Genomic DNA, 27,694 nt, shown 5'->3' with positions numbered 1-27,694 from the left:
TTTCTGTAAAATAAACTCATATGGAACAAATCAATTTCATATATGGCCTTTAATTTCTGAAATTAAAAGCCAAAGCTGTTTAAGTGTATCTAACTAAAGTTAGATATTTAGGAAACCCAGAGTAGGTATACAAGAAAATGTTAAGACACAGTATCAAGTAATGCAGTAAGTCTTTTCATTATTTCCATTTTTGATGAACTGACACTTTTTAATTAGGGGAAATAGGTTTGGCATTGTTTTCTAACCTAGTATTTGGCAAAGTCTCAAAGTACAGCCAAGTCATATGCATCTTATTTGCATTCCCAATTTGTTTTAATTATTAAAACCACTTATGTATGACGCCATTAGGAATTTTTTAGAATTCAAAGTTAACACTGCGTTTTACACACCATGAAGTATTTCCATGGCAGAGATTAAATTGAAAATAAGATTATAAATTCACTATGAATCATAAAAGGAAAGAAACATGTTCTCAAATCAAGTCAATAGTAGAACTATCACATAAGGGTATACAATACAGGCTGATGTTATTACAAACTTAGTTTGATTTAGCAGTTCTTTAAAAACCAATAGGGCTTCAATGAATAAATTTATCTTAATAAATTATTCACAATTAAAAAGTTAAAGTTTTCATAAATAGCAACAACAGACTAGACATTGAGTATATGGGATTCCCACAAAACAGTAACAAAATATTTCAACATTATTTCATCCAAATATTGGTTTAAAATTATTTAAATGTATTTAAAGATTGTTAATGACTGATTTATATGAGTTCCAGACTAAATTAATACAAATTAGATATTTAGTGCTGTCTGCTTGTTCTTCACATCATCAAAGGATGAAACTCCTTTTGTAAACAATATGATGGCCATACTGGTTATATACAGTGATCCAATTAGTTAGCATATTTATGGAGGAAGCGTTCAAATGCATCATAGATGGCACGTCTAAATTAAATATGAAAGAAGAACTATAAGTAATGAGCAAAAAAGGAAGGCAGTACTTTTATTGTTAGTTATTTCCAAAATTACCTGTGGCTTGCAACCTGACTTCCTCTCCAAATAGGTCTGAAAGAGGCAGGTATCTGAGGATAGGTGTTTGGGTCCATGTAACTTCACCACTACTAGAAAACCTCAAATGTGCTTTCAACTGATGATGAATTCGAACTTATATAATATCTATGTATTTATATACTATGTATGTGAAAAATATAAAGTATATATGTAAGTCACTTGTTGAAAATTAATTGGCTACACTAAACTTTTCATAATGTAGTATTCAATTTACTTCATAAATTAAGATAAGGATATTTTTTGTCCAGAAAAACACATATGCCTAGCAACTGAACTTAAAAGCAAAAGCCTTAAAAAAAAAAAAAGAAAAGAAAAAGAAAAAGAAAAAGCCTTAGTTTCCTATAGTACTTTCACAAGGTATCTTAATTGGACATTTAAGGTGACATCTAAAAGTTGAAGTAAATGAGTGACAACATACAAAATTACTTCTTGGATTAAAAAGAGCTAAAACATGTCAAACATATAGTACACACAATTCTTCTATTATATAGCTATAAAGCTGGCAGTTTTATTTTGTTTTTTTAATGGTTTTATTTATTTTTGAGAGAGAGAGAGAGAGAGAGCGAGCAGGGGAGAGGCAGAGAGAGAGGGACACACAGAAACCGAAGCAGGCTCCAGGCTCCAAGCTATCAGCACAGAGCCTGATGCAGGGCTCGAACCCATGAACTGTTGAGATCATGACCTGAGCTGAAGTCGGATGCTTAACTGATTGAGCCACCCAGACAGCCCTGCAGCTGGCAGTTTTGAAACATATCATGGACAGGGTACTAAGCACTTTATGTGAACTAATACACTTAACCATTAATGATAAATATATTCCAATGATAACCTTTTGCCATTAAATCTGAATAGAAGTAGAAATAATAAAGGCTGTAAAATACTAGAGATACAGAATCAAAGGTTTTTGTAAGTTCTAATAAATACTGGAGTCATATAAGGTTATTAGCATTAAAACCAGTATTTCACTTCTCACTTAAGATTCCATATTCACTTGCTACGGAAAAACATTGCTCAATTATTCCACAGATACTTATGCCATCTTGAGAGAAGAAAAGAGTGGAGTGAAAAACTCATAATGAACCAAAGCAAGTTTTACAAACTGTGTTCCTCCCTATACCCTAAAATACCTGGCTATTAATATTTGAAGAGTGTAAAAACACACAATAAAATATGCCTATCATACAACTTCTCCAGTTCTTTAGAAGAAACAAGAAGAGGATGAGATAGGTAAGAATACCACAAGGTGAGAACTGAGTGGGGAAGGAAAAAAAGGAAAGTGGACTAAAACGTACAATAAAAATACCCAATCCTCTAAGTTTTTTGAGGCAAAAAAATTATGAAACCAAATAAATAGATGTTAGACCAATCATCTTACCTGAAGAGTCCTTGTTTAAAAAGATAAGCACTAATATGACCCCCTTCTAGATACCGGATTTCACAACCAGGCCAGATTTCTTGTAGACTTCGAACTCCTGTTCGTGGAATGTAGGCATCTTCTTTGGCTTGAACCACTATAATGAGGCTTGGGTCAACTGGAACTAGGTATGGAATTTTAAAAGATGCAACATATATACTTTTAAAAAGTTCTAAGATTTTTATATAAATACTATCATATTAGAAAATAAAACATACTTGATAGTACAGTAAGTCAAGTTGGTCAAATTACAACTTTTTGATTAAGTTAAAAATCAACTATAATATTACATAATATCATAATATTCATCTCTAATACAATGAGATGAACATTCTAAAGAAGGTATGAAATCCAATATATTTTTAGTTAACTATTAAGATGGATTTTTTTTTAAGATTACTCATTTATTTTTTAGGAGAGAGTGAGTGCACACGAGTGCACACTAGCAGGGCAGGGACTCAGAGAGAGAGAGAGAGAGAGGGGGAGAGAGAATCCCAAGCAGGCCCCATGCTGTAAGCACAGAGCCCGACGTAGGGCTTGCACAAACTGTGAGATCATGACTTGAGCTGAAATCAAGAGCTGGATGCTTAACCAACTGAGCCACCCAGGCACCCCTAATTAGATGGATTTAGATTTTCATGGATAAAATATATTTAAATAATCAACTTATCCTGTGAAATACATTTTGGAGCCAACAATAAACATACTCTTGAAAATATGAAATTATTTTGTAAACATCCTTAAAATGTAAAGCATCCTTAAAAATATTTCACAAATATTTACCATCAGCAAACATTCTCCATTTCATATAAAATTGGTACCTGAGAAATTTGCCACATGAGTACATTCATCCATGACTCCTTTCATGAATATTAAAGATTCTTTCTGAAGATTATTTCTTCTTTGTTCTTTACTGAGTAGGTGATATGACTGAGGGCCACAGCTTGTATAACTACTTTTATTGGGTGAAAGTGTTTGATTGAAGCACTCCATCTTACAGGTATCTTGCAACAAGAGTCCTTCTGATGTGGCACTGATAGATGTTTTATTAGATTGATGGTAGTCACTAGGTTTTTGGGATACAACTTGGTCTGTCATATCTAAATTTAAAGTTCTAGACACCAGATTAAGGTTAGTTAGCTTGTCTGCACCAATAGGGAAGCGTTTCACAAACTCTTGTCCCATTTTGAAAGAATCTGTCTGAATATACAAAAGAAGACATCATTTAGTATAAAATACATTTTATTTAACAACCTTGTTAAAATAAAAAGAAAACACAAATGTCCATCAATGAATAAATAAACCAAATGTGCTATAGACATACAATGGATTATCATTTAGTCTTAAAAGGGAACAAAATTCTGATACATACGACAATGGATGAACTTTGAAGACATTACACTAAATGAATAAGCCAGAAACAAAGAACAAATACTGTATGATTTTAAGTTTTATGAGGTACCTAGAGTAGTCAAATTTATAGAGACAGAAAATAGAGTGGGGATTGCCAGGGGCTGGAAGGAGGGGGTAATGAAGAGTTACTGTTTAATGGGTACAGAGCTTCAGTTCAGTAAAATGAAAAAAGTTCTGGAGATGGATGGTGGTGATGGACAAAGGTGATGGCTGCACAACGATGTGAATGCATTTATTAACACCATTGAACTGTACACTTAAAAATGGTTGAAATAGTAAATTTTATGTTGCATATATTTGATAACTTAAAAAATAACGGAGAAAAAAGAGATTTCAGAATTTATCTGAGGACTAAGATAAATGACTTATACTACATTGCTTAATGTTTCCTATTAAACAATAAAGGGTATCATTTAGTCTGCATCATGTTTTTATTGCTAAAGTTTTGAAATTCATGATCTGCCTTAATCTTAGAACTTCCAAAAGCCTTATGAGTGTATCCTGGCAGTAACACATCAGCTACCTCAAATCCCTTTCTTAGGCTGAACTAAGAAGAATTAAAAATTATCAAGGAAAAAATATTACCTATTAAAATCTCAAAAGGATGTACTAAGTTTAAGGACTTGTAAGTACAATGTAATTTAAGTAAAAATAAACGTTGTTAAATACTAAAGACAAAGTCAAAAGAAAAAAAAATGACAGCCTGGGAAAATATATTTGCAACTTATATGACAAAGAGCTAACTGCTTTAATTTATTAAAAGCTAGAAATGAATATAAAGTCCAAAACCACAATAGAAAAAGTGAGCAAAGGATATGCACATAAAGGTCACAGAAAATGAAATATAAATTACCCTTAAACTTATAAACATGTTCAATTTCACTTAAAATTAAGTAAACTAAGTAAAAACAATACCAATTTTCACCATTAGGTTGACAAAAAAAATGAAACCCATAAGTTTGCTAACACACTGAATTTGTGAAATTATGGGAAAACAGATACACATGTTCCTGCTGGTAGTAAAAATTGAAACAACTAGAATTAGACAAAATCTAACCACATTACAAATGGAACAACATTTCTAGGAATTTACACTTGTGAAATTTATTCATGGCGGCAGTGTTTGTTACTAGTGAAAAATGAGAAACAACATTAATACCCATCAACAGGGAACTAGTTAATGAATCATGGTATGTCCATCCATATAGTCTCATGCAGCAGTAAAAAAGAAAAAGGAAACATTTGTGTATAGTCCATAAAAAAAGGTAAGAAAAAAGGTCATATTTCTATTGGTTTGAAAAATTCCTTGAAACATTAATAAATAGTGGGTTATTTGTTGAGGGAGATAGGACCTAGGCAAATTGGGAGTACGGGTAGGAACTGTTTCATTATATGCCTTTTTATACTTTTTGATGCTTGAATGTATGACCTACAAGCTATTTAAAAAATTAAAGAATGAAAAATTGACTGAATGCAGGAAAAAAAATCCAACAACTTGGTTAACAGAAAAAATCACTAGAGTCATCTGGACCAAAGAACTGTACACCTAAAAACATTGAGAAATGTAAGATCAAGCACCCCAGAATTACTCAGAGGGGTACACCAACAACTTTAACTGCTTTTGATTAGAAAAACACAGTTTTTATAACAAAAAAGGAAGCCATCTTGACATTCCCTGAATATGTATTGCTGTGAACAAGTTCTGAGACAAAAAGAGCTGTATACAACCACCAAGAGTCAGAGACATAAAAAAAGTGCTGGGTAAGACTACACTGCTGTTTCAGACAACCAAAGTTTTTGACATCCCTTTCAAAAGATGCATATTGAGTTTTATCATAAGTTCTGAAATATAGGCATTTTTTTATTATATGTATGGGGGAACACAAGGAACTAACCAGCAGGTAGAGATATTTTGTTACAAAGTTCTTAGGCAAGTAAATACCCTTTGAGGTTATGCAAGATAGATTTCCTTTACAAGAGTGAGATTTATAGTGATGTAATCATAAATAAAAAGTCCTAATTGATAGTATAGATGTTTTTTCTTTCTGAGATTTCTTGAGATCCTTGGTAACTTCCAAACTGAATGTATAAAATTTAAAAATTCATAAAAAGAAAAAAACCATGAAAGGAATTGGTCACCTTAGGAGACTAAGAGGGAACCAATTCATTATCTTGAAAACTAGTAAGTTAAGGGAAAGATATCAAGCATTTATCCTGCCTTTCATATATGAACTGAGCCAAATAATAGGTAACCAATAAGTGCCTTTTTATACAAGTGTTAAAATTAATAAATAAAAAAATGACAGATTTAGAATATCAGTATTTTGCAGTCCTCCACTAATAGACATAGGCATTAAACATCAATGAAGGCTTACACCACAAAATAGAGACAACCGGACATTATGTGCTTCCAACACTCCTACCAAAGAAATAAAAACTGAGTTTAATCAAGCCTCTAGACCCAGCTGCCAACTTTCAGGCAATACAGAGCATGAGTGAACATGCTAAACTATACCATGAGAATGCAATAAAAAATATCTAGATGGTGAGAAACTCTAAAGGTAAATAGTCTAAATTCTTCAACAGATAAATTATAAGGAAAAGGAAAGGAATGGAAGGGAACTTACAGATTAAAAGACACAGAAAAGCACATCAAAAAAAAGAATTGTAGTATATAAGGATACATATTTGGACAATAAAATTATTTTAAAAACAGAAGGAAGTAATTACTATAAAAATAAGGGTAGTGATTAGCAGTGCAGGGAGAAGAGCTTTTTAATTAGGACACATGGGAGTGGTTTCTGTGTTGGGTGGTCAATTTCTATTCTTGGCCTATTACAAACAGGTTTTCTGTTTAATAAATGTTGTAAGCCATACATTTGCTTTGCACGATTTTTTATATCTATATTTTCTTTTATTTATTTTTAAAATGTTTATTTATTTTTGAAAGAGAGAGAGAGTGAGTGCAAGCAGGGGAGGGGCAGAGAGAGAGATGGAGAGAGAGAATCCCAAGCAGGCTCCATGCTGTTAGCACAGAGCTTGACGTGGGGCTTGATGTCACAACTGTGAGATCATAACCTGAGTTGAAATCGAGAGTCAGAGGCTTAACTGAGCCACCCAGGTGCCCCTATTTATATTTTATTTTAAAATGAAGAATCTTAAAAACTAAAAAACAGTACTGCCTTTTAACAAATTTGCGATTCTTTTTAAAAATTGAAAACGTGAAACACAATCAACTTTTGCCCCCCTCCAATGTTACGCAGAAATTAAAAATACTTACTCCACAATATTCAAGCATGTGAATAATTTCTTCTTCATAAACTGTCTGTGTATAATACTGCTTTTCCAGCTCCCTCCAATTAATCGATTTACTTAGCACACCCTGAAATAACAAACTAAATTAAGATCAAACCACACTATCAAACATTTTGTCCAATAATTTTATTATTAATGTGCAGAAAAGAGTAAACATAGCAGGCTTGAGATTTCCTATCTTTAGAAAGCTCTACTTGCAATGTTGGCCCTTGATTAGAGTCTGGGAACTGGACTAATAAACAGTTCTTTGCCCCAATATATATCTTTCTAAATGATAAAGTGATAAATCATAAAGTCATTGTGACAAACAGTGTAGTTTCTGCTGAACACATACTTTCCCTCTGGAGTTTTAGTACATGAGGCAGAGACTGCCTAAGTGATTGACCCCTGATAAAAACCCTGGACTCCCAGGCTCAATCAACCTTCACTGATGGACATTTTGTACATAGTGTCATAACACATTGCTAGAGGAATTAAACACAGCCTGTGAGATTCCAGTGGAAGGTTGTGCTTGATTTCCTCTGGACTTTGCCTCATGTGCCTTTTCCCTTTGCTAATTCTGTATTGTATCCTTTTGATATAGTAAGTCTTAGTTGTGAGTAATACTAGGTGGTATGTCCTGTGATTTCTTCTAGAGAACCACCAAACCTGGAGGGGATTTTAGGAACCCCCAAAACAATTACCTTTCATTACATATAGCTATTTAAGTATTAATTGCAATTAAATTACCGTAGTGAAGACTCCAGATGCTGTGGACCAAGACAGGCATGGGATCAATGGCATGGGCTTAGGCCAGTTGGATACTGCTAAGGAAGCCATCTGAAATATGTTTAACAGTCAGAGAGCTTCTGTTTAAATTTCTATTCATTAAAATGAAAACTATTTACTATGAAGAAAGTAGTCTGGTAAGACTTCATTTACTATGAAGAAAGTAGTAATTGGTAAGATAAGACATAAACACAAAATCTCTAAATACTTGGAGTGCCTGGCTGGCTCAGTTGGTAGAGCATGCGACTCTTGATCTCAGGGTTGTAAGTTTGAGCCCCACATTGGGTAAAGAGATTACTTAAAAATAAAATCTTAAAAAATCTCTAAATACTCATGAGAATGTCTAGCAACCTTGTGAAACCCCAAATCATAAATTCAACAACAACATATAACTTCTCCCTTAGAAAGTAATAAAGTACATTGGAAAATTTTAAGTAATCTCAAGACCTTCCACAGAGAACTACTTTCTACTGGGTAAATATAGAGCAAACATGCTGAAATGTAGACGCTAGGCAGGAGGCTAATCACACTCCGTACTTAAGTGACCTGCTCAGTGACAACAAAATCACAACTATAAAATCTCAGACCTTTGAGGCTGACTGTAAAAAAGCTGGTGAACTACAAAACAAATTATATAACTTATATAATGTAATGTGTGTGTTTAGAGAAAGGAAAAGTTTTTTGGCTAGGGGAATCAGAGAAGGCTTCATGAAATGGCTGTCCTTTAGGGGAAATGAAAGATGGGGTCTTGTCTTCTATATAAAGAAGACAACGTGATCAAAGGCAAGATGGTGAAAAAATGCAAAGTCTGCTAGGAAAACAGCCAATATAACTTACTTTGGCTGGTCAATAGGGCATATATGGTGAATGGGGTGAGGGAGATAGGTAGGCTGGAAAGACTGAATAGCAACAGATGAGAGGTCCCTTTTGCTCTGTATATAATGGGAAATAAAGAGGCCTGAACAAAAGAGTGGCAATGTCAAAGAAGTGATTCAAGGAAGCTAAAATGATAGCAGTTCATAAGACTGATTGGAAAGAGTAAGATCTGAGGTAGGAAACCAACCAGTATAGGCAGTAGTTCAGGTGAAAGTTCTAAGATCCTAATCTAGGTCATAACAATGCAAACATTACTAGGTAGGGAAAAGAAATAATTGTCCACCCTTCAATTTCACTAATAATATTTCTGAATTTTAGCCAGTTTTTAAACTTAATTTTATAATTCAAATTACTTACAGAAAACTATATATATTTTGTTGTTCTTTCTTTTAAAATGTATGGAGTGACTAATATGTTCAGGAAACAATTAGAGCATATCAATAGCCCTTACTGAACCTACTGCTTCATGGAGAAAAACTGCTAAACAAGTAATCAAAATGCAGTGAAAAAAGTACTAATAAGAGATGAAGTACAGTCTAGGGTTTAGGCTGTGAGTGGAGGAACTTTTCATAGGAAGTAAGCTCTAGACTGGAACCAGAAGGGCAAACTGTTATTTGGTTAGGTGAAAAGGCATGAGAAGGCACTAGGAGAATGCTAGCACCCAGCATATCTAAAGCCCACTGGAATAGCAAGCCTTTGGCAGGTTTTAAGCAGGAGAGAGCACAGATGAGATTTAGGAAAATCACTCTAGTTATGGTGTGGAGAAAAACTAAGAAGTTTAATGAAAGAAAAGACTAGAGAAAGAGAAACCAATTAGGAGGCTGTTTCAGTATATTCTAGAAGACAAAGGTATAACAGGTACCTCTTTATCACTGGGGACAGCAATAAGAGATAAATGAAAAGTATTTTCTACATTTGCTATCTTCACCAATTTAACAGCAAAGTAAGTCACTTATATTTCAGATGTGAAAAGTTAAATTTTATAAAAATTAACTTTTAATACAATATTAAATTAAAGTCAATACCTGAGCTATGACTATGAAGTACAATCATTGTCTATATAAATCATACAAAAAAAAATCATTATAATGGGAAAAGTTTAAAACCTGTTCCTGCTTTTGCCAAGACTAAAATTAATTCTACATCTTAAGTAAATTTTTAAAATAACTACATTCTCTAGATCTTACAAACATAATCACAATTAAGTATCAGTTGAAATTAAAAGGCTTACATGTCCTCCCATGGATATTCCGGTCATTCCTAGAGGTCCATAACCCTCTCTCTCTAGCCAGTGCAAGAGAGCTGCAGATTCTAAAACAAGAGCTCCTCCCATCACAAAAAGGTCAGACACGTTTTTTAGGCTGGACCTTCTAGCCTCACAAGACAAAAGAGAAAATTATTTATGTATTTACATTTTAATATATGCAAAATTACAACAGGCAGCCAGACTTCATGTTTTTCTTTTAAAGGACCAGATAGCTAATGGAACAAACTGATGGAATTAAGAGTGCTAACATTATTCTACATATTAATCAGCTAATACTTATTTTTTTAAAAGTTATATCTGCTCTTTATTGAAATTCAATTAACTACTTTGAAGCCCAGGAAATATATTTATTTGATAGCACTTAAACAAACTGTTAAAAAAAATTCGTGGTTGTCCCGTATGAATTTACACAGGGGTAAATTATTACAATAGAACTTAAAGCATAAAAATTTTAAAAGCAATGTAAAAGAATTTAACCTAATACGAGGCTCATGTATTACCAAAATCTTAAATATGTTGCTTATTTTCAAAAAATACACAATTTATGAATATAATCAACTGGAAAATCTTTTATTTTTTAAATAGTAGTGTAATTAACATACAATGTTATATCAGTTTCGGCTGTATAACATGGTGATTTGACAGTTTTATACATTACTCAATGCTCACCATGGCAACTGCAATCACCATGTCACTATATAAATGTTACTAAAATATTCTTGACTATATTCCCTATGCTTTACTTTTAATAATTAAAAGTTGGTTGAAAAAGTAATTTTTCATAAAAATACATGTTTTTTTATTAACTTAAATAGGGGTGTCTGGAGGGCTAAGTCAGTTGTGTGTCACTCTTGATTTTGGCTCAGGTCATGATCCCAGGGTGGTAGGATCCACTCCAAGTGTGGAGCCTACTTGGGATTCTCTCTCTCACCCCCTCCCCTGCTCTCTCTAAAATAAAAACAAAACCAATTCAACTAGAATTTTCTGTCTTTAGAAACTAATTTTACATGTAAGTACATTTCCTTATTAGAAGCATTTAAATCTTTTTAGATTCCAAACCATTCTTATATAGGCATACTTCATCTTATTGCACTTTGGATTGCACTGCATTTCTAACAAACTGAAGGTTTATGGGGTGCCTGGGTGCCTTAATCAGTTAAGTGTCCGACTCCTGATTTCAGCTCAGGTCATGATCTCACAGTTTGTGAGACTGAGCCCTGTGTGAGCCCTGAGATTCTCTCTTTCCATCTATCTCTGCTCCCACCCTGCTTGTACACGCACGTGTACATAAATAAATGAACATTTAAAAAAGAACAAATTGAAGGTTTATGGCAACCCTGTATCGATTAAGTCTACGGATGCTACTTTTCCAAAAGCATTTGCTAACTTCACGTCTCTGTCACAATTTAGTAATTTTCATACTATCGAGAAACCTTTTCATTGTATTTGTTATGGTGATCTGTGATGTTACTGTTGTAATTGTTCTGGGGCACCATGGAACTGCATGCATATAAGATGGCAAATTTAATGGATAAATGTTATGTGTGTTCTGACAGCTCCACCGACCAGCTGTTCTCCACCTCTCTCCCTCTCTCCCACCTTCCTGTTCCCTAAGATATAAAAATCTTGAAAGTAGGCCAGTTGATAACCCTACAATGGCCTCTGTGTTCAAGTAAAAAGAGGAGTCACACATTTCTCACTTTAAGTCAAAAGCTAAAAATGATCAAGCTTAGTGAGGAAGGGATGTCAAAAGTGGAGATAGGCCAAAAGCTAGGCCTCTTGCAGCAAACAGTTAGCCAAGTTGTGAATGCAAAGTAAAAGTTCTTGAAGGAAATTAAAAGTGCTACTCCAGCGACCACACAAAATAGAAAGCAAAACGGTTTTCAATTTTGGAGAAGACTGGTCTGGATAGAAATCAAACCAGCCACAACATTGCCTTAAGCCAAAGCCTATTACAGAGAAAAGCCCTACCTCTCTTCAATTCTATGAAGGCTGAGAGAGGTGAAGAAGATGCAGAAGAACAGTTTGAAGCTAGAAGTTAGTTCATGAGGTTTAAGGAAGGAGGCCATCTCTATAACATAAATGTGCAAGAAGGTAAAGCAGCAACTACTGATATGGAAGCTGCAGTAAGTTATCCAGAAGATCTAGTGAAGATAACTAACAAAGGCAGCTACAAATAACAGATTTTCAATGTTGAAAAACAGCATTCTGTTGGAAGAAGATGCCATCTAGGACTTTCATAGCTAGAGAAGAGATGATAATGGCTAGCTTCAAAGGAGGGGTTGACACTCTTGTTAGGGGCTAATGCAGCTGGTGAAATATCGCCAAGGTATGCCTATTTAGTGGTAAAAAAGAATACTATCTTATTATTGAAGTGTCCAAGTTAGAATCTGTTTTCAAATTTTAGTTCATATAAAGACATACATGATTGGCCACTGGATGAAACCTTGTCGAGGTGTACAAAATTCACTTTATCAATGGTTGTTTACTGTATGTCTATGTAGGGTAATTATGCACAAAGAACTAGCAGCCGTAGGAATGCCAAGTTGTGAAAAACACATTTCTGGCCCCCAAAGAGCTTATGTCCACTGTCCTACCACATCTCCTCAGAGCTCTAAGTCAGAATTTGTCTTTATGGAAACTATGCTATCCTCTGTCAAAATAGATCATAGATGTGCTTCCTCATAAAACAGCCCATGTATCCTTACATTTGTTTCTTATTCTCATTCCAATTTTCTATTGATGATCATGTAATTCCCCTGATTATGTATTTTGGCCTCGTACGGAAGTCTGAATTATCAAACTCACTTCAGTTTGCTCTTTTAATAGAAGTTACTAATGTAGGGTTCTGGGACAGTGGTTATTTATTTATAACAGTGGACCGAGTCTCACACTTTTGATGAAAACAAGCTTTTTAAGATGGCTTTTAAAAAGAGAGATAAAAATAAATTTACTATTTAAATTGCAAACCATCTCTTACAATGAATTATTTGAGAAAAATAAATATACTGGTGTATTATTATATTTCTTGGGTTGATGATACATGATAGGATATTTTATAGACATGATTCTCACAACAATTCTGTTTGGAAGAAATTATAGAGTATTCCCACCTTATAAATGAGGTAACAGATACTTAGCCCAAGGTAATACAATTATTAAATGACAAATTACAATTGCAACCTATGTCTCTATGACTCCAAAGTCAACATCTTTCTGTTAAACCCATGCTGCCTCTAACTATAACTCAATAAACTCTTTTGGGTTTTTAACCACCAATAGAACAGAGTAAAAATGACACACTTAGTTCTGAATACAGAGCTTGGTTCCAGAGTAAGAATTCTTGAACTACTTAGCTTGGACATTAATTTTTCACATTTCACAAAGTTTATTCTAAACTATCCTTCATAGGATACGGGTTTGCTTCCAACCCACCCCAATTTCATCTATATCTCTTCCATGTCACGACCACATAGAACATGTGGCCTCTAAATCTACCTCTCCAGGACTTTCCAACTCCCTACTTAACTTCTCCACCTGCAGTTCTAACAGACATCACACATTTAACACATGCAAGTCAGAACTTTTGATTTCTTACCAACAATATCCAATTTATCAGTGAGTCTTATCATTTCAACTTCTAATTACCCATGAGAGCTTCTTTCCATCTCCACTGCCACTACCTTAAAGTCACTTTTTTTTTCTCCTGCATTACTGCTATTGCTTCCTATTTGATTTTTCTGTTGCTACACTAGCCCGACTAAGCCAAAATAAGCTTTTAATAACACAAATCAGATCATTCCTCTCCTTAAGGTCCTCCAAAGGTTTCCCACTGCACTTATAGTAAAATTCAAAGCACATGGCTCTTCATAAATCTGACCCTTGCCTACATTTCTGACCTTGTCTTATACTACTCTCCCATGCTTATATTAGGTTTTTCATTCTTCCTTCTCTGAGGCTGATCTTCCTCTGGGTTTTCACCTTGGTGGCTCCTCATTATATTATTTTTATCTATCTCTCATCCTAGAATATAAGCTCTATGACAGTAAGGACCTTATTTTTTTGTTGTTATATTCCCAATGTTTTGAATCAAATATTTACTGAATGAATCAAAACCAAACATGACATAGCTTATGGAAATGCAAAAAAAGTTGCCTTCAAAGTTCATCATTTCTAAACACCAAGAAGAGATTATCTTCAGATTACCTATACTATATATTGCAAGAATAAAAAGGAGTGGTGTTAATTTCACGAAGTAAGTAAATGTACTTTAAGAAGGAAAATGTTTTAACATTTCTTCAGTTACAGTTTTATAAATAAAATATATCTTCCATCAGCCTATTAAAAACTTTATTTTAAGTTTATTTTGAGAGAGAGAGAGAGCAAGCATGAGTGGAGAAAGGACAGAGAGAAAGGGAGAGAGAATCCCAAGCAGGCTCTGCACCACCAGCATGGAGCCCAAGACAGGGCTCAAAACCACAAACCATGAGATCATGACCTAAGCTGAAATCAAAAGTAGGACACTTAACCAAATAAGCCACTCAGGTGCCCCTAAAATTAAAAAAAAAATTTTTTTAATATTTATTTTTGAGAGAGGAGAGAGAGACAGAGTGTGAGCAGGGGAGGGGCAGAGAGAGAGGGAGACACAGAATCTGAAGCAGGATCCAGGCTCTGAGCTGTCAGTACAGAGCCCCATGTGGGGCTTGAACCCACAAACTGTGAGATCATGACCTGAGCCGAAGTCGGATGCTCAAATGACTGAGCCACCCAGGCACCACTAAAATTTCTTATTTATCTCTTTATCAAACATTTTAAGTGCAAAAAGCTTAAGATAAAAATTTAACTCAACATGCCTACTACAGTTTTATAACAGAACTTTTCCCCAAATAACATTTGCATGTTAAACTTAGAAATGATTAACCAAAGACTAACAAAAATTTTAATACCACTAAAAATTTGGCATAAAGATTACAAAAACGAAGGTGATGTATACTTACATTTGGTCCTTGGGTTTCCTGCAGCCATTTAAGAATGTGGGTCAAAGAGAAAGTTTTAAAATAATTAAATACAGTTTGTGTCTCAAAACATATTTACTTAAGCAAAATAGTTACATTTGAACACAATTTATTACTGAAAAAACTATTTTCTAATTATCTCAAATAGGCTGTTGAGGAGTTCTCAGGATTTTCAATGTGATTATTTTTTTTCTTTTTTAAAACAGCTTTATTGACATTGCATACCACATAATTCACCCATTTTAAGTGTACAATTTAATGTGTTTAGTATATCCAAAGGGCTGTGCAATCTTCAACTTAATTTTAAAATTAAGGTTGTTTTTTTTTTTTCATTTATATGTTGACTATATAAAATCTAGAAAATACAGAAAAGTATATTAGAAGAAAAACTACTTCATGTACAGACAACCATATTAATATTTTGGTGTATGTCCAGTATTTTTTCCTTACACACAGTTTTTAATGGATTTTCTGTTTTTAGGTTTTCTGCCTATGTCACACCACAGTTTTGTATCCTATTTTTGCATTATACTTTTCATATATTACTGTAAACTTTTTAACAATAACCATTAAAATTTACTGAATGTCATTTACCAGGCACTGTTCTAGACAGTATTAACTAGTTAATACTCTGAATAACCTAAGAGATTATTCCCATTTACCAATGAAAAATCTGAGGTACTAAAAGGTTACATAACAGGTCCAAGGTCATACAGGTAGTAAATGGTAGAGCAATATACATAACCAATCACATAATATTCTAATATTATGAACCACAAATTACTCAACCATTTTTCTATTGTGAGACATTTAAGCTATTTCTAATGCTTTACTATTATAAATAAAATTATATAAATCTCTTTTCAATCAACTTTCTCTTTTCTTCGTATTTTATCCTTAGAATAAATTTCCAAGAATCAAAATCACTGTCAAGGGACTTAAGATTTTTTAATGCTCCTGATACATACAGTAGAAATGCTTTCCCCAAGGATTAAACCAATTTTCACAGTCATTAGTAAAAAGAGTGCCTTTTTTTTTTTTTTTTTTACAATAGCCTCGCAACTACTGGGTTTTATTTTTTAAATCTTTGGTAATGTTGCTTTAACTTTACATTTCTCTTATTACCAGCAACGTTGAACATTTCTTTTAAATTAAAATTTTTTTTTACAGTTTATTTTTGAGAGAGAAAGAGAGAGTACATGAATGGGGTAGGAACAGAAAGAGAGGGGAGAGAGAATCCCAAGCAGGCTCTGCAGGCTCTGCGCTGTTGGCACAGAGACCTATGTGGGGCTTGAACTCACGAACCGTGAGATCATGACCTGAGCTGAAACCAAGAGTCAGATGCTTAACCAACTGAGCCACCCAGGTGCCCCGAACATTTCTTTATATCTGTGCATCAGTTTCGTTTCTTCTTCTGGGAATAGTCTGACGTCATCTTGAAAGTCAAGTTAAGAACTGTTCTAAACCTCAACTGATGACTTAAATGTAAATGAATTTAAAACATGAAGGTTTCCTTAATAGCAAACATTTGACTTAATAATATTAAAATCCAGCATAAGTTTTATAAGAAAAAAGTACAATTTATCTTCATTACACAGTGGAAGCACAATCCTTAACATTGGTTGTTTAAAGGCATGAAATAATTTTTCACTTCTTTTCATTCTTGCTTCTTAAATATTTTCTGAACTGACACTAAATTTAACTGGTTTAGAAAAGCTGGTTACTATCTATCATTCTTTTTGAAGACTAAATCTATAAATAAGAGAAAAGATTTCTAGGTATCACAAAAGGATATAATAAGGGTTTTCTAGCAACAAAGAAGCCATTCGGGCTTCTTTAATCATAGGACGAGCCATTAGTGTTCGTCGTCTCCAGTAATGCTAAGGAAAGAAAAGATGACATACTTAAAGAATGTAATAACCACATCTGTGTTACAAAGAGTATGTTAACAAATTAGGGATTAAGGCGTCATAAGAAAGTCTTACATGATCTCCTGTTCCAGCAAGATGAATGCATACAGGTTTATATTTGCTGTTCCACTCCTTAGGAACAATAAGTTGGAACCTATTTAAAATAAAACACGTAAGTAGAATTCTCTTTAGAAGGTTTTCAATACAAACTTTCAATTTGTAAATAATTAAATTATTTGGGAGAAGAGATCATTCAGAATTTTGACATTCAAATTATGATGAATAATTCATGTTTGCATAAAGGCAAATAAGATATTATAAATTTGTTATATTAGGATATTATATTAGGATATTAAAATATGCAGTACAATATAAACGCAGAATTCATTGTAATCATTTTTACCTTATTCAGTATCACTTTATAAATGCATAATGAAATTTTCTTATTTTGTTGAGACATCAATATATATGAGTAAGTCTTAGAAACAACAACTCTCTATATAGCTCTGCTTTTTCTCCTTGCAGGAATAATGCTTGGTTGTACAAGCTGTTGATGTATCAGTAAAATACTTTATGTTATCTCTTTTGCTTTCCAACTTGGAGAAAAAGCAATCCATGCCAGATGACAAAAAACAAAAAACAAAAAAGTTTTCCCTATGTGTCATCTTCTTATTGTAGTAATTTGCTTTTCATTTAATGTTTTTTCCCTATAGGACTTTTATTTTAATTGTGGTAAAATACATGTAACATAAAATTTACCATTTTAACTATATTTAAGTTGTACAGTTCAGCAGCATTAAGTACATTTACATTGTTGGGGTGACACCTGGGTGGCTCAGTTAAGCTTCCGACTCTTGGTTTTGGCTGTAGTCATGATCTCATGGTTCGTGGGCTTGAGTCCCGCATCAGGCTCTGCACTACCAGCATAAAGCCTGCTTGGGATTCTCTCTCTCATCCTCTTTCTCTGCCCCTCTCCCACTCACTCTCTCAAAATTAATAAACTCAAAAAATTTTTTTAAAAAGCATATTTACAGTGTCATGCAACAATCACCACCGTTCATCTTCAGAACTTTATCTTCCTAAACTGGTTTACTTGCCTTTTTAATTTCCTTAGCAATTGATATTTTAGAATTATTATCTAGTATAATACTGCATTCTGTCAACTCAAGGTTTGACCTTAGGTAGCTGCATTCTCAGGCAACATAAACCTCAATTTTGAGCTTATTTTGCTTGTGCAGGGGACAATATCACTAGTTATCTATTATCAATAAATTGTTGAATAGAGAATACACACAAGTACATTTAGGAGGGTTCAGTGGTTCTTTCTGTTTTGTGCTCATGGGAACTAACTCTTAATTTTTAATCTCTTCATCAAAACTGCCAATGTTAACAACTCTACTTCATTTTGCATTCTCAGAACTGTCCTGCTTCTTGATATTTTGATGATTTGGGGTAAATAAAAACATTTAAAAATGCTTTCTGTGAAATGCTGGACATCTCTGCTATTATTTTTTTCCTTCTGTTTCATAGCATTCCATGTAGAGACTTCATTATTGGAGAATAGCTTTAAATTAATAAGAATATTTTATTACAGTAATAACTGACCACTCATCTAATAGAGGCTCACTAATTAGTCTGTCTGCTCATATTATAGTACCTTCTCACAAGAGTATTTTCCAATGCCCTGTGATGAATAGGTAGAGTTCATGTGAGCTCCTCAGCTACAGTTGATTGGGCCTGGGGTAGTACAAATTAGGGCAGTAAAGATTTGTTCTTTTGGTAGTCTGTAATTAGAACAGACTCTAGATTCTGTTGAGCTTTCAACATGAAGGCTCTGTGGAGCTGTGGTAGCTATTTTTTGTCACTGCATGAGAAGCAGAGAAAGATAAACTACCCACAGAGAAATGGCATGGGTCATAAAGCAGGGATAAGAGACCAGGAAGCATACAGGAAAGGGAGGTAGGGAAAGTATCTATATAGATCTTAATGGCTTCCCATTTTCAGCTTCCAAAATCTCTTTTTAAATACTGAGATAATTGACATATATTATTAGTTTCAGGTATATAATTCAATGATTTGATATATGTATGTATTGTGAAATGATCATCACAATAGTTAGCATCCATTACCACACATAGCTACAAAAATCCTTTTTCTTGTGATAAGAACTTTTAAGATCTACTGTCTTAGCAATTTTCAAATATACAATACAGTATTAACTACAGTCACCATGCTGTACATTATATCCTCAAGACTTATTTTATAACAAAGTTTGTACCTTTTCACCGCTTTCACCCAATTCACCCAGCCCCCACTCCCAACTCTGGCAACTACCAGTCTGTTCTTTGTATCTCTGAGTTCCAAGTTGTTGTCATCGTTGTTTTAGATTCCACATATAAGTGAGAACATATGGTATCTGTCCTTGTCTGACTTATTTCACTTAGCATAATGTTCTCAAGGTCCATGTAGTTGCAAATGGGAGAATTTCCTTTTTTGTTGCTGTTGTTATTTAATTTACTTTGAAAAGAGAGGATGGAGGGGTAGAGAGAGGGAGAGGGAGAGAGAGAATCCCAAGAAGGCTCTGCTGTCAGTGCAGAGCCCAACATGGGGCTCAATCCCACCAACCACGAGATCATGACCTGAGCCAAAATCAAGAGTCAGACACTTAACCGTTCAACCAACTGAGCCATGCACATGCCCCTGAAGAATTTCCTTCTTTCTTATGTCTGAATAATACTGCACTCCTTTTATATACCACTTCCTTATCCTTTCATCCACTGATGGACATTTAGGTTGGATCCATGTCTTGGCTATTGTAAATAATGCTGCAATGAACACGGGGGTGCAGATATTTTCTCAAATCAATGTTCTTGTTTCCCTCAAATATATACCCAGAAGTGGAGTTGCTGGATCATACATGGTAGTTCTATTTTTAATTTTTAAAAAAAAATTTTAATGTTTATTTTCTTGAGAGAGAGAGACAGAGTACAAGCGGGGGAGAAGCAGAGAGAGAGGGAGCCGAAGTAGGCTCCAGGCTCTGAGCTGTTAGCATAGAGCCTGATGTGGGGCTCAGACTCATGAACTGTGAGATCACAACCTGAGGCAAAGTAGGATGCTTAACTGACTGAGCCACCCAGGTGCCCCGCCCTGTGTATTTTAAAAGAATGTGTATTCAGATGCTGCTGGATATAATATTTTGTGAATATCTAGGTTAAGTCCACTTGATCTAATGGGTAGTTTGAGTCCAATGTTTTCTTACTGATTTTCTGTCTGGATCATCTATCCATTGCTGCAAGTCAGGTATTAAAGCTCCCGACTATTATTCTATTGCTGCCTTCAAGTTTGTTAATTTTTTTAAAAGGTTTTTTTTTACTTTTTTTTATTTTTTATGTTTATTTATTTTTGAGAGAGAGAGAGAGAGACAGGGCATGAGCAGGGGAGGGGCACAGTGTGAGGGAGACGCAGAATCCGAAACAGGCTCCAGGCTCTGAGCCATCAGCACAGAGCCCGATGCGGGGCTCGAACCCACGAACCGCGAGATCGTGACCTGAGCCGAAGTCGGATACTCAACCGACTGAGCCACCCAGGCGCCCCGTTAATTTTTTTAAATATATATTTAGCTCCTATATTGGGTACATAAATATTTACAAATGTTATATCCTCTTGTTAGACTGATCCCTTTATCATTATATAATGACCTTCTTTAACCCTTATCCAATATTTGTTTTTAATGTTTATTTTTGAGAAAGAGGGAGGGAGGGGCAGAGAGAGGGGGGGACAGAGAATCTGAAGCAGGCTCTGTGCTGACAGCAGACAGCTCGATTCAGGGCTCAAACTCATGAACCATTAGATCATGACCTGAACCCAAGTCAGATGCTTAACTGACTGAGCCACCCAGGTGCCCCTCCAATCTTTGTCTTTTTTGTATGATATAATATAGCTACCTTTATTTTCTTTTGACTTTCATTTGCATGGAGTATCTTTTTCCATCCCTTTACTTTTAGTCTATGTATCTCCTTCATCTGAAGTGAATCTTTTTTTCTTAAACAGTTTTCTTTTAAAGCTGATTTATTTATTTAAGTAATCTTTACACTCAAACCCCGAGATCAAGAGTTGAATGATCTTCCAACTGAGCCAGCCAGGTGCCCTGGAAGTGAGTCTTTTATAGGCAGCACATACTTGAGTCCTGTTTTTTCTTTTTTTTCAATCCATTCAGCCAGTCTAAGTCTTTTGATTAGAGAATTCAGTTGGTTTACATTTAAAGTGATTATTGACAGTTATAAATTTATTATTGCCATTTTGTTTATTGTTTTCTGGCTGTTGTGTTATTCTTTTTATTATTTTATTATTCTTTTGTTCCTTTCTTCTTTTTGTCTCTTTGTGATTTGATGATTTTCTGTAGTGGAATGCTTAGATTTCTTTCTCTTTGTCTTTTGTTTATCTAATAGGTTTTATCTTTGTGGTTCCATTAGGCTTATATAAATTATTTATAACAGTCTCTTTTCTATAGTTTTATTCTGCTTCACCCCACATTTACCGGGAGCAATGCTAAATAATTATTGCAATTAATGCTAACCAATTAAAAATAGTATGCCATTGATATTATAATTGTAAGTAAAAAATAACTTACTACTTTAAACTTTCTGAATAAAAATTCTTACCTTGCAATAACAGATTCAATTGGCATTATATCAGGCACATAGTGGGCCATGGGGGAAACAAAGTGTCCATCTAGGATCTTACAGTCTGACTGCTCTTCAATCTAAAAGAAAAGCAAGACCAAAATGTATACATACATATAGACTAAGGTCTATCATGCATGTTTTAATATAAAAACGTTCCATTCAATTAAAAATTTTTTCACTGACTACCATGTATTCTTTTGCCCCAGTCAGTTTTCTGAAGCATGGCTCCTCACACACATTTCTTTTCCTTTTACATCCTTTACTACAGGCTAGTTGGAAAAGTAAACTATAAATAAATTGCATTTGTACAAAAGCATGAAATAAGTCAATAAAATACTAGTTGGAAGAATTCAAAAATATCAAAATAAACATAAGAACAATTTACAAAGAAACTGTAAAAATAATTTACCGCAATCAAATAAGGGTTGACTTGATGTTTAAGCAATCCATTGAGACAATGAGTCATGTAAACATTAAATAAGGAGAAATGTATATTTATATTTATAGCAAAGGCATTTGCTAATGTCTGACACCTAAACTTTCCCTTCATCAGTTATTTTTTATAAATAAAAAATCTTTATCAGGTCAGTAATCAAAATTAAATTAGCAGTAAAGCACCACATATTTTCATTAAAATTGTAAACAAAAAATTTTATCTGTGGATACCATATATAACCATCTTATTTTAAAACAAAATTTCTAGCCAGCAATGTCTTATTAAATAATCCACATTTTGTTTTGCATGTGACTTAAAATGCTACTTTATCATGAAGTAAGTTTTAATAAGTTATAACATTATTTTCAATCCTTTATTGGGTCTTGTAAGTCTATCTTTTTTCCCCCCACTCGTTTAAAAGGTTTTTTCTGGTTTTTGGCTTCCAAGTTTTTATTTAAATTCTAGCTAGTTAACATACAGTGCAATATTAGTTTCAGATGTAGAATTTAGTGGTTCATCACTTAACATCAAATACCCAGTGCACATCACAGCAAGTGCCCTCCTTAATCCCCATCACCTGTTTAACCCATTCCTCCATCTGCCTCCCCTCTGGTAGCCATCAATTTGTGTTCTATAGTTAAGAGTCTGTTTCTTGGTTGCCTCCCTCTCTCTCTTTTTTCCCCTTTGGTTCATTTGTTTCTTAAATTCCACATATGAGTGAAATCACACAGTATTTTTTTCACTGAGCTTAATACTAACTCCATCCACATCATTGCAAATGGCAAGATTTCATTCTTTTTTTATGGTTGAGTAATATTCCAGTGTGTGTGTGTGTGTGTGTGTGTGTGTGTGTGTGTGTGTGTATACCACATCTTCTTCATCCATTCATCAGATGATGGCCACTTGGGCTGTCTCCATAATCTGGCTATTGTAGATAATGCTTATTAGCCTACCTTTCATTTATACCAATATCATGCTGTTTGATCATGCTGCAGCTTTATAATATCTATTGACAAATGACTGAAGTAGGTTTTCCTTATCACTCTTCTTTTTTAGGTGTTCCTGATCTGATTGTACTTTCATGATTCTTCCCAAAATAATTTTAAGATCATTTTACAGACTTTAGTTCTAAATTGAGTATTTTAATTAGGATTGCACTGCATTTTTTCAAAATGGTAAGGAGACCTGATGTGTACAATATGAATTTATATGATTTAGAATAATAAACTATTTGATAAAGGAGGCAGCACAGATTAATGTGAAAGGGAGTAATAATCCCACAAATAGTGTTGGGACAAATGGCAACTTGGTAAGAAAAAAAAGCAATTTAGAACCATAAGTAATATAGACTGAAAAATTAAACCAGCTATAACTCAACAATAAAAAGATGAATAACCCGGTTAAAAATAGGCAATGATTTCATAGATGTCTCCAAAGAAGATATACAAATGGCCACTAAGCACATGAAAAGATGCTCAACATCACAGTTATAAGGGAAAGGCATATTGAAAACCACAATAAAATACTTCACACCCATTAGGATGACTATTTAATACAAATATTAGTGCGAATGTGGACAAATTGGAACTATTATACACTACTGGTGGGAAAAGTAAAATGGTGCACTTTGGAAAACAGTTCTTAGTTTGTCAAAAAGTTAAGTACAGAATTACCATATGACCCAGAAATTCCACTACTAGATTAATATCAAAAAAATTCAAAACATATATACACAAAAACAATTGAACATGAATGTTCACAGCCTTATTGATAATAGTCAAAGAACAGAAACAATCCATATGGTCATTAGCTGATAAATGGATAAACAAAATGTCACATATCTATACAATGGAATATTATTTAGCAATAAAAAAGAAGGTAATGTTACATAACATGGATGAACCAAGAAAATTTGCTAAGTGAAATAAGCCAGACACAAAGACCTCATATTATATGATTCCATTTATATAAAAAGTCTAGAATAGGTCCATTGAGATAGCAGATTAGTGGCTGCTAACAGGTGGGAGGCTGGGGAAGTAGGAAGTAACAGCTAATGGGTACACAGTTTCTTTTTGAGGAGATAAAAATGTTCTGGAATTGGCTAATGATAGTGGTGATGTTTGCACATCTTAGGAAGAATAATAAAAGAACAACAACACTTAACTGCACACCTTAAAAAAGGTGAATTTCATGGCAGGTGAATTTTACCTCAATTTTTAAAAACCAAAAGAGACAGTAATGGGAACAATAGGGGAAGAGGAATGGATGCATCCCCAAATCTTAACAGTAATTTTTCCTTGGGATACAAATAGAATTAAGCAGTGGAAAGTGACAGAAAGTTAGCTTTTTGATTTTTTACTTGGTATGCTTTTAATTTATTTTAAGCCTGTGATTTATAATAGAATAAAAAAACCAGGTAAATAGTAACATTTAGCAAAATTTGAGGGAGAAATGTTCTAAATCCAGAAGCTATAGAAAGAAGAGCTATATGGTATGGATGAGGGATTTCCAATTTATAAAATTTTGTTTTTAGCAGTGGAACTGTTTTGAAAAATGAAATCCTCTAAGGATATCCAATACATATAAGAGATGAAAATAGAGTTACTTTGGTTGAAGGGCAATGAGATATGAAGGCTTTGCATTTGTACCCCTTCCCCAACAATACTTCAATTATCCAATTATATAATCCTAGAACTGTTTTACAGAAAAACATGGTTGCTAAAAAACAACACTATTTCAAATATATTCTCTAATTTTCTCTAATATTACTGCGTTTTCTTTCTACCATTCTTTCACCAATTAGTTCCCATAACATTTCCCTGATGTTATTTAATAGGCGTTTTGGTTAACAACTTCTCATGTGCTGATTCTCCAAGTAGAATACTTCCCTGTATTACTCATAATTCTTCTTAAATATTTTAATCCTTCTGATCCTAAAGATACAAAATGAGGCTCAAAAAGATGAAGCCTTAAATATTTTCTTCTGTTCAAGCAAGTACTAAATATATGCTCTCATATACATGATTACAATTATTATAAGCATCCTATTAGGATACATATGGTATTTATTTTAATCATATTAAATGAAAAGTCTATACTGTACTCATGTTTTAGTGTTTGTTATTATACTCCAGTATTCAACTTATTCTTTTTTTAAGCTTTATTTTATTATTATTATTATTTAAGATTTTATTTTCAAGAATGTCTACACCCAACATGGGCTTGAACTCACTCCACTGACTGAGCCAGCCAGACACCCCTCAACCTATTCTTGACACATATTTATGTTAAACCAGAATTTCTGTAATTGCATTTCTTTCATTTAAATACCTTATCAATGTGTACTGGGTAATCACTTGAAACCAGATTCTGACATCTTTCTCGATTTCCAATCATCTTTCTGAATTCGAAGAGTCTATTAGGATAAGGGGGGAAAAAGGGAAAATTCAATATGCCCATTATACAGGGAGTGATGTATAATGCTGAAAAATTTGCAAGTCCAGTTCATAAGCTATGTTAAAATTTAATTCAAATCATTAGAGAAAAAGATGAGGCTACTGGTTTTTATTCAAGCTGGACATCTTATCCATAAAACATTTAAGAAATATGGTTCAGAAAGCAATTAACATATGCAATACTCAAAATTAAAGGCATAAATCCTGAAAATTCATTTTCTTAAGTCCAGATACTTCTATGACCTATAGTATATCCCAGCTTTATAGTCATTACAAATTCAATATACATGAGGAAGCTCTATCCCTGGAAACTATAAGCAACTTAAAAATAATTAAAGTTCAAAATCTACTTTGTATTTGAGAGTTCTTTATTTTTAATTTTAAAATTACTTTAAAAATAATTTATGGTTATATAAGATAAAACAGAAATAATTAAAAAGACAGAAGAGAAAAAGAAGCAATTTAATATTTTATATACTTTAATGCTTAATTTGTCAATCACTTCGTATTTATAACAAAGGATTGTATCACTGAAAAAAATTTTTTAATTTTTTTTACTAAAACAAATTTAGAATAAACATTAAGAAAAAAATGGTTACCTTTTGAGATCCTCTGGCCTCCCCCATCCTCTGATAAAAAGTTTTGTGAGGAGAAGTCTCCGGTATAGAATATCTAACTTGCTGACACCCATTAGTAACAAACAAACATCTATGAAACAAAATTTAAAATAACTTTAAAATATTTTATTTTAGGCACTAGGTCAATTTCCTAGCCATCTCTTTAAATATCAGGTAAAAATTACAGATTGATCTACTCTCCTTGGAACTTTGCAACTTTCAAACATACTATCCATCTATCTGTGTATATTTATTTTATTTTAGGAAGAGTGTGCATGTGCGAGTGGGGGAGGGGCATAGGGGGGAGGGGTAAAGGGAGGGAGAGGGAGGGAGAGAGAGAGAGAGAGAGAGAGAGAGGCAGGGGGAGGGAGAGAGAGAGACAGACAGACAGACAAAGAATCTTAATCTCTGTTCAGCATGGAGCCTGATGCTGGGCTCCACCCCACGACCCTGGGATCATGACCTCAGCCAAAATAAAGAGTCCAACACTCAAGCAACTGAGCCACCCAGGTGCCACATATATATGCGTGCGTGCGTGCGTGCATGCGTGCGTGTGTGTGTGTGTGTGTTTAATGTATTTATTTTGAGAGAGAGCAAGTGAGCATGAGCAGGGCCGGGGCAGAGGGAGGGAGACAGAGAATCCCAAGCAGGCTCCCTGCTGTTAGTTCAGAGGCCGACGTGGGGCTCACATTCGTAAACCAAACAGTGAGATCATGACCTTAGCCCAAACCAAGAGTTAGATGCCTAACCAACTGAGCCAGCAGGTGCCAATATACTGTATATTTTTAACTATAGTTACCATAATGTACACTACACCCCCAGAACTATTTATCTTACAGATCTTAAAAATATTCATTGCAAGAAAAAAATGTGTAACTATATTTGGTGATGGATGTTAAACTTATTGTGATAATCATTTCACAATATATACGTAAGTCAAATCATTACGCTGTAAGTTTTAAATTAATACAATGTTACATATTAATTATATGTCAATAAAACTGGAGAAAAAATTTAAGATTGAGATTAAACTATGTACCTTAAATTTATTCTCTCAGATATAAGACGTGAAATATAGACAAAAGGAACTGGGATGAAAGTAGAGAAGATAAACTGTGTATTCTTTTAGGGTAAGGTCTTCCCACCTTCAGCACAGCAACTAACACTCAATATTTATTGGATAACAATAGCTGTAGCTATTACTTATGTAGTACTGTACAATCTGCCACGCATCATTTTGTAAAAATACAAACACATACACATACACATTCTTGTTTAAACCTCCCAACAACTTTATGAAGAAGGATCTACTATCCCAACTGAAGCACGGAGAAAATAGGTGATTTATTTAAGATCACAGAGCTAGTGGTAGGTAGAGCTAAAACTGAATCCCAGGCACACAGCAAGATCTAACTACTATTCTACATTGCCTGTCTACTAAACTATG

General features: G+C 33.9%; 1 protein-coding gene across 1 annotated transcript; it reads right to left on the bottom strand.

The window, feature by feature from the left end:
* ABHD18 (abhydrolase domain containing 18) lies at positions 1-26,782 on the bottom strand. The gene is made up of 12 exons (XM_049631157.1): positions 26,230-26,782; positions 25,506-25,590; positions 21,716-21,816; positions 17,130-17,208; positions 16,940-17,024; positions 15,127-15,154; positions 10,094-10,232; positions 7,948-8,037; positions 7,184-7,285; positions 3,312-3,690; positions 2,452-2,614; positions 1-950 (listed from the first exon to the last, which is right to left on the bottom strand). Exons 1-12 carry the CDS (start codon positions 26,319-26,321, stop codon positions 899-901), a joined length of 1,395 nt encoding a protein of 464 aa, XP_049487114.1. The 5' UTR covers positions 26,322-26,782; the 3' UTR covers positions 1-898.
* Positions 26,783-27,694: the final 912 nt, after the last annotated feature.

Source organism: Panthera uncia, chromosome B1, assembly GCF_023721935.1.
Source record: "Panthera uncia isolate 11264 chromosome B1, Puncia_PCG_1.0, whole genome shotgun sequence".
NCBI classification, from domain to species: Eukaryota; Metazoa; Chordata; class Mammalia; order Carnivora; family Felidae; genus Panthera; species Panthera uncia.
This window is presented reverse-complemented; position numbering and strand designations above follow the sequence as displayed.

Excerpts from the sequence above, each read along its gene's own strand:
- ABHD18 (XM_049631157.1), bottom strand. The coding sequence starts at position 26,321 with ATGGGTGTCAGCAAGTTAGATATTCTATACCGGAGACTTCTCCTCACA. Across the intron at positions 25,591-26,229 it reads AGGCCAGAGGATCTCAAAAG|ACTCTTCGAATTCAGAAAGA; the intron begins GTAACCATTTTT and ends TTATCCTAATAG. Across the intron at positions 2,615-3,311 it reads TCATGTGGCAAATTTCTCAG|TTCCAGTTGACCCAAGCCTC; the intron begins GTACCAATTTTA and ends TTCCATACCTAG.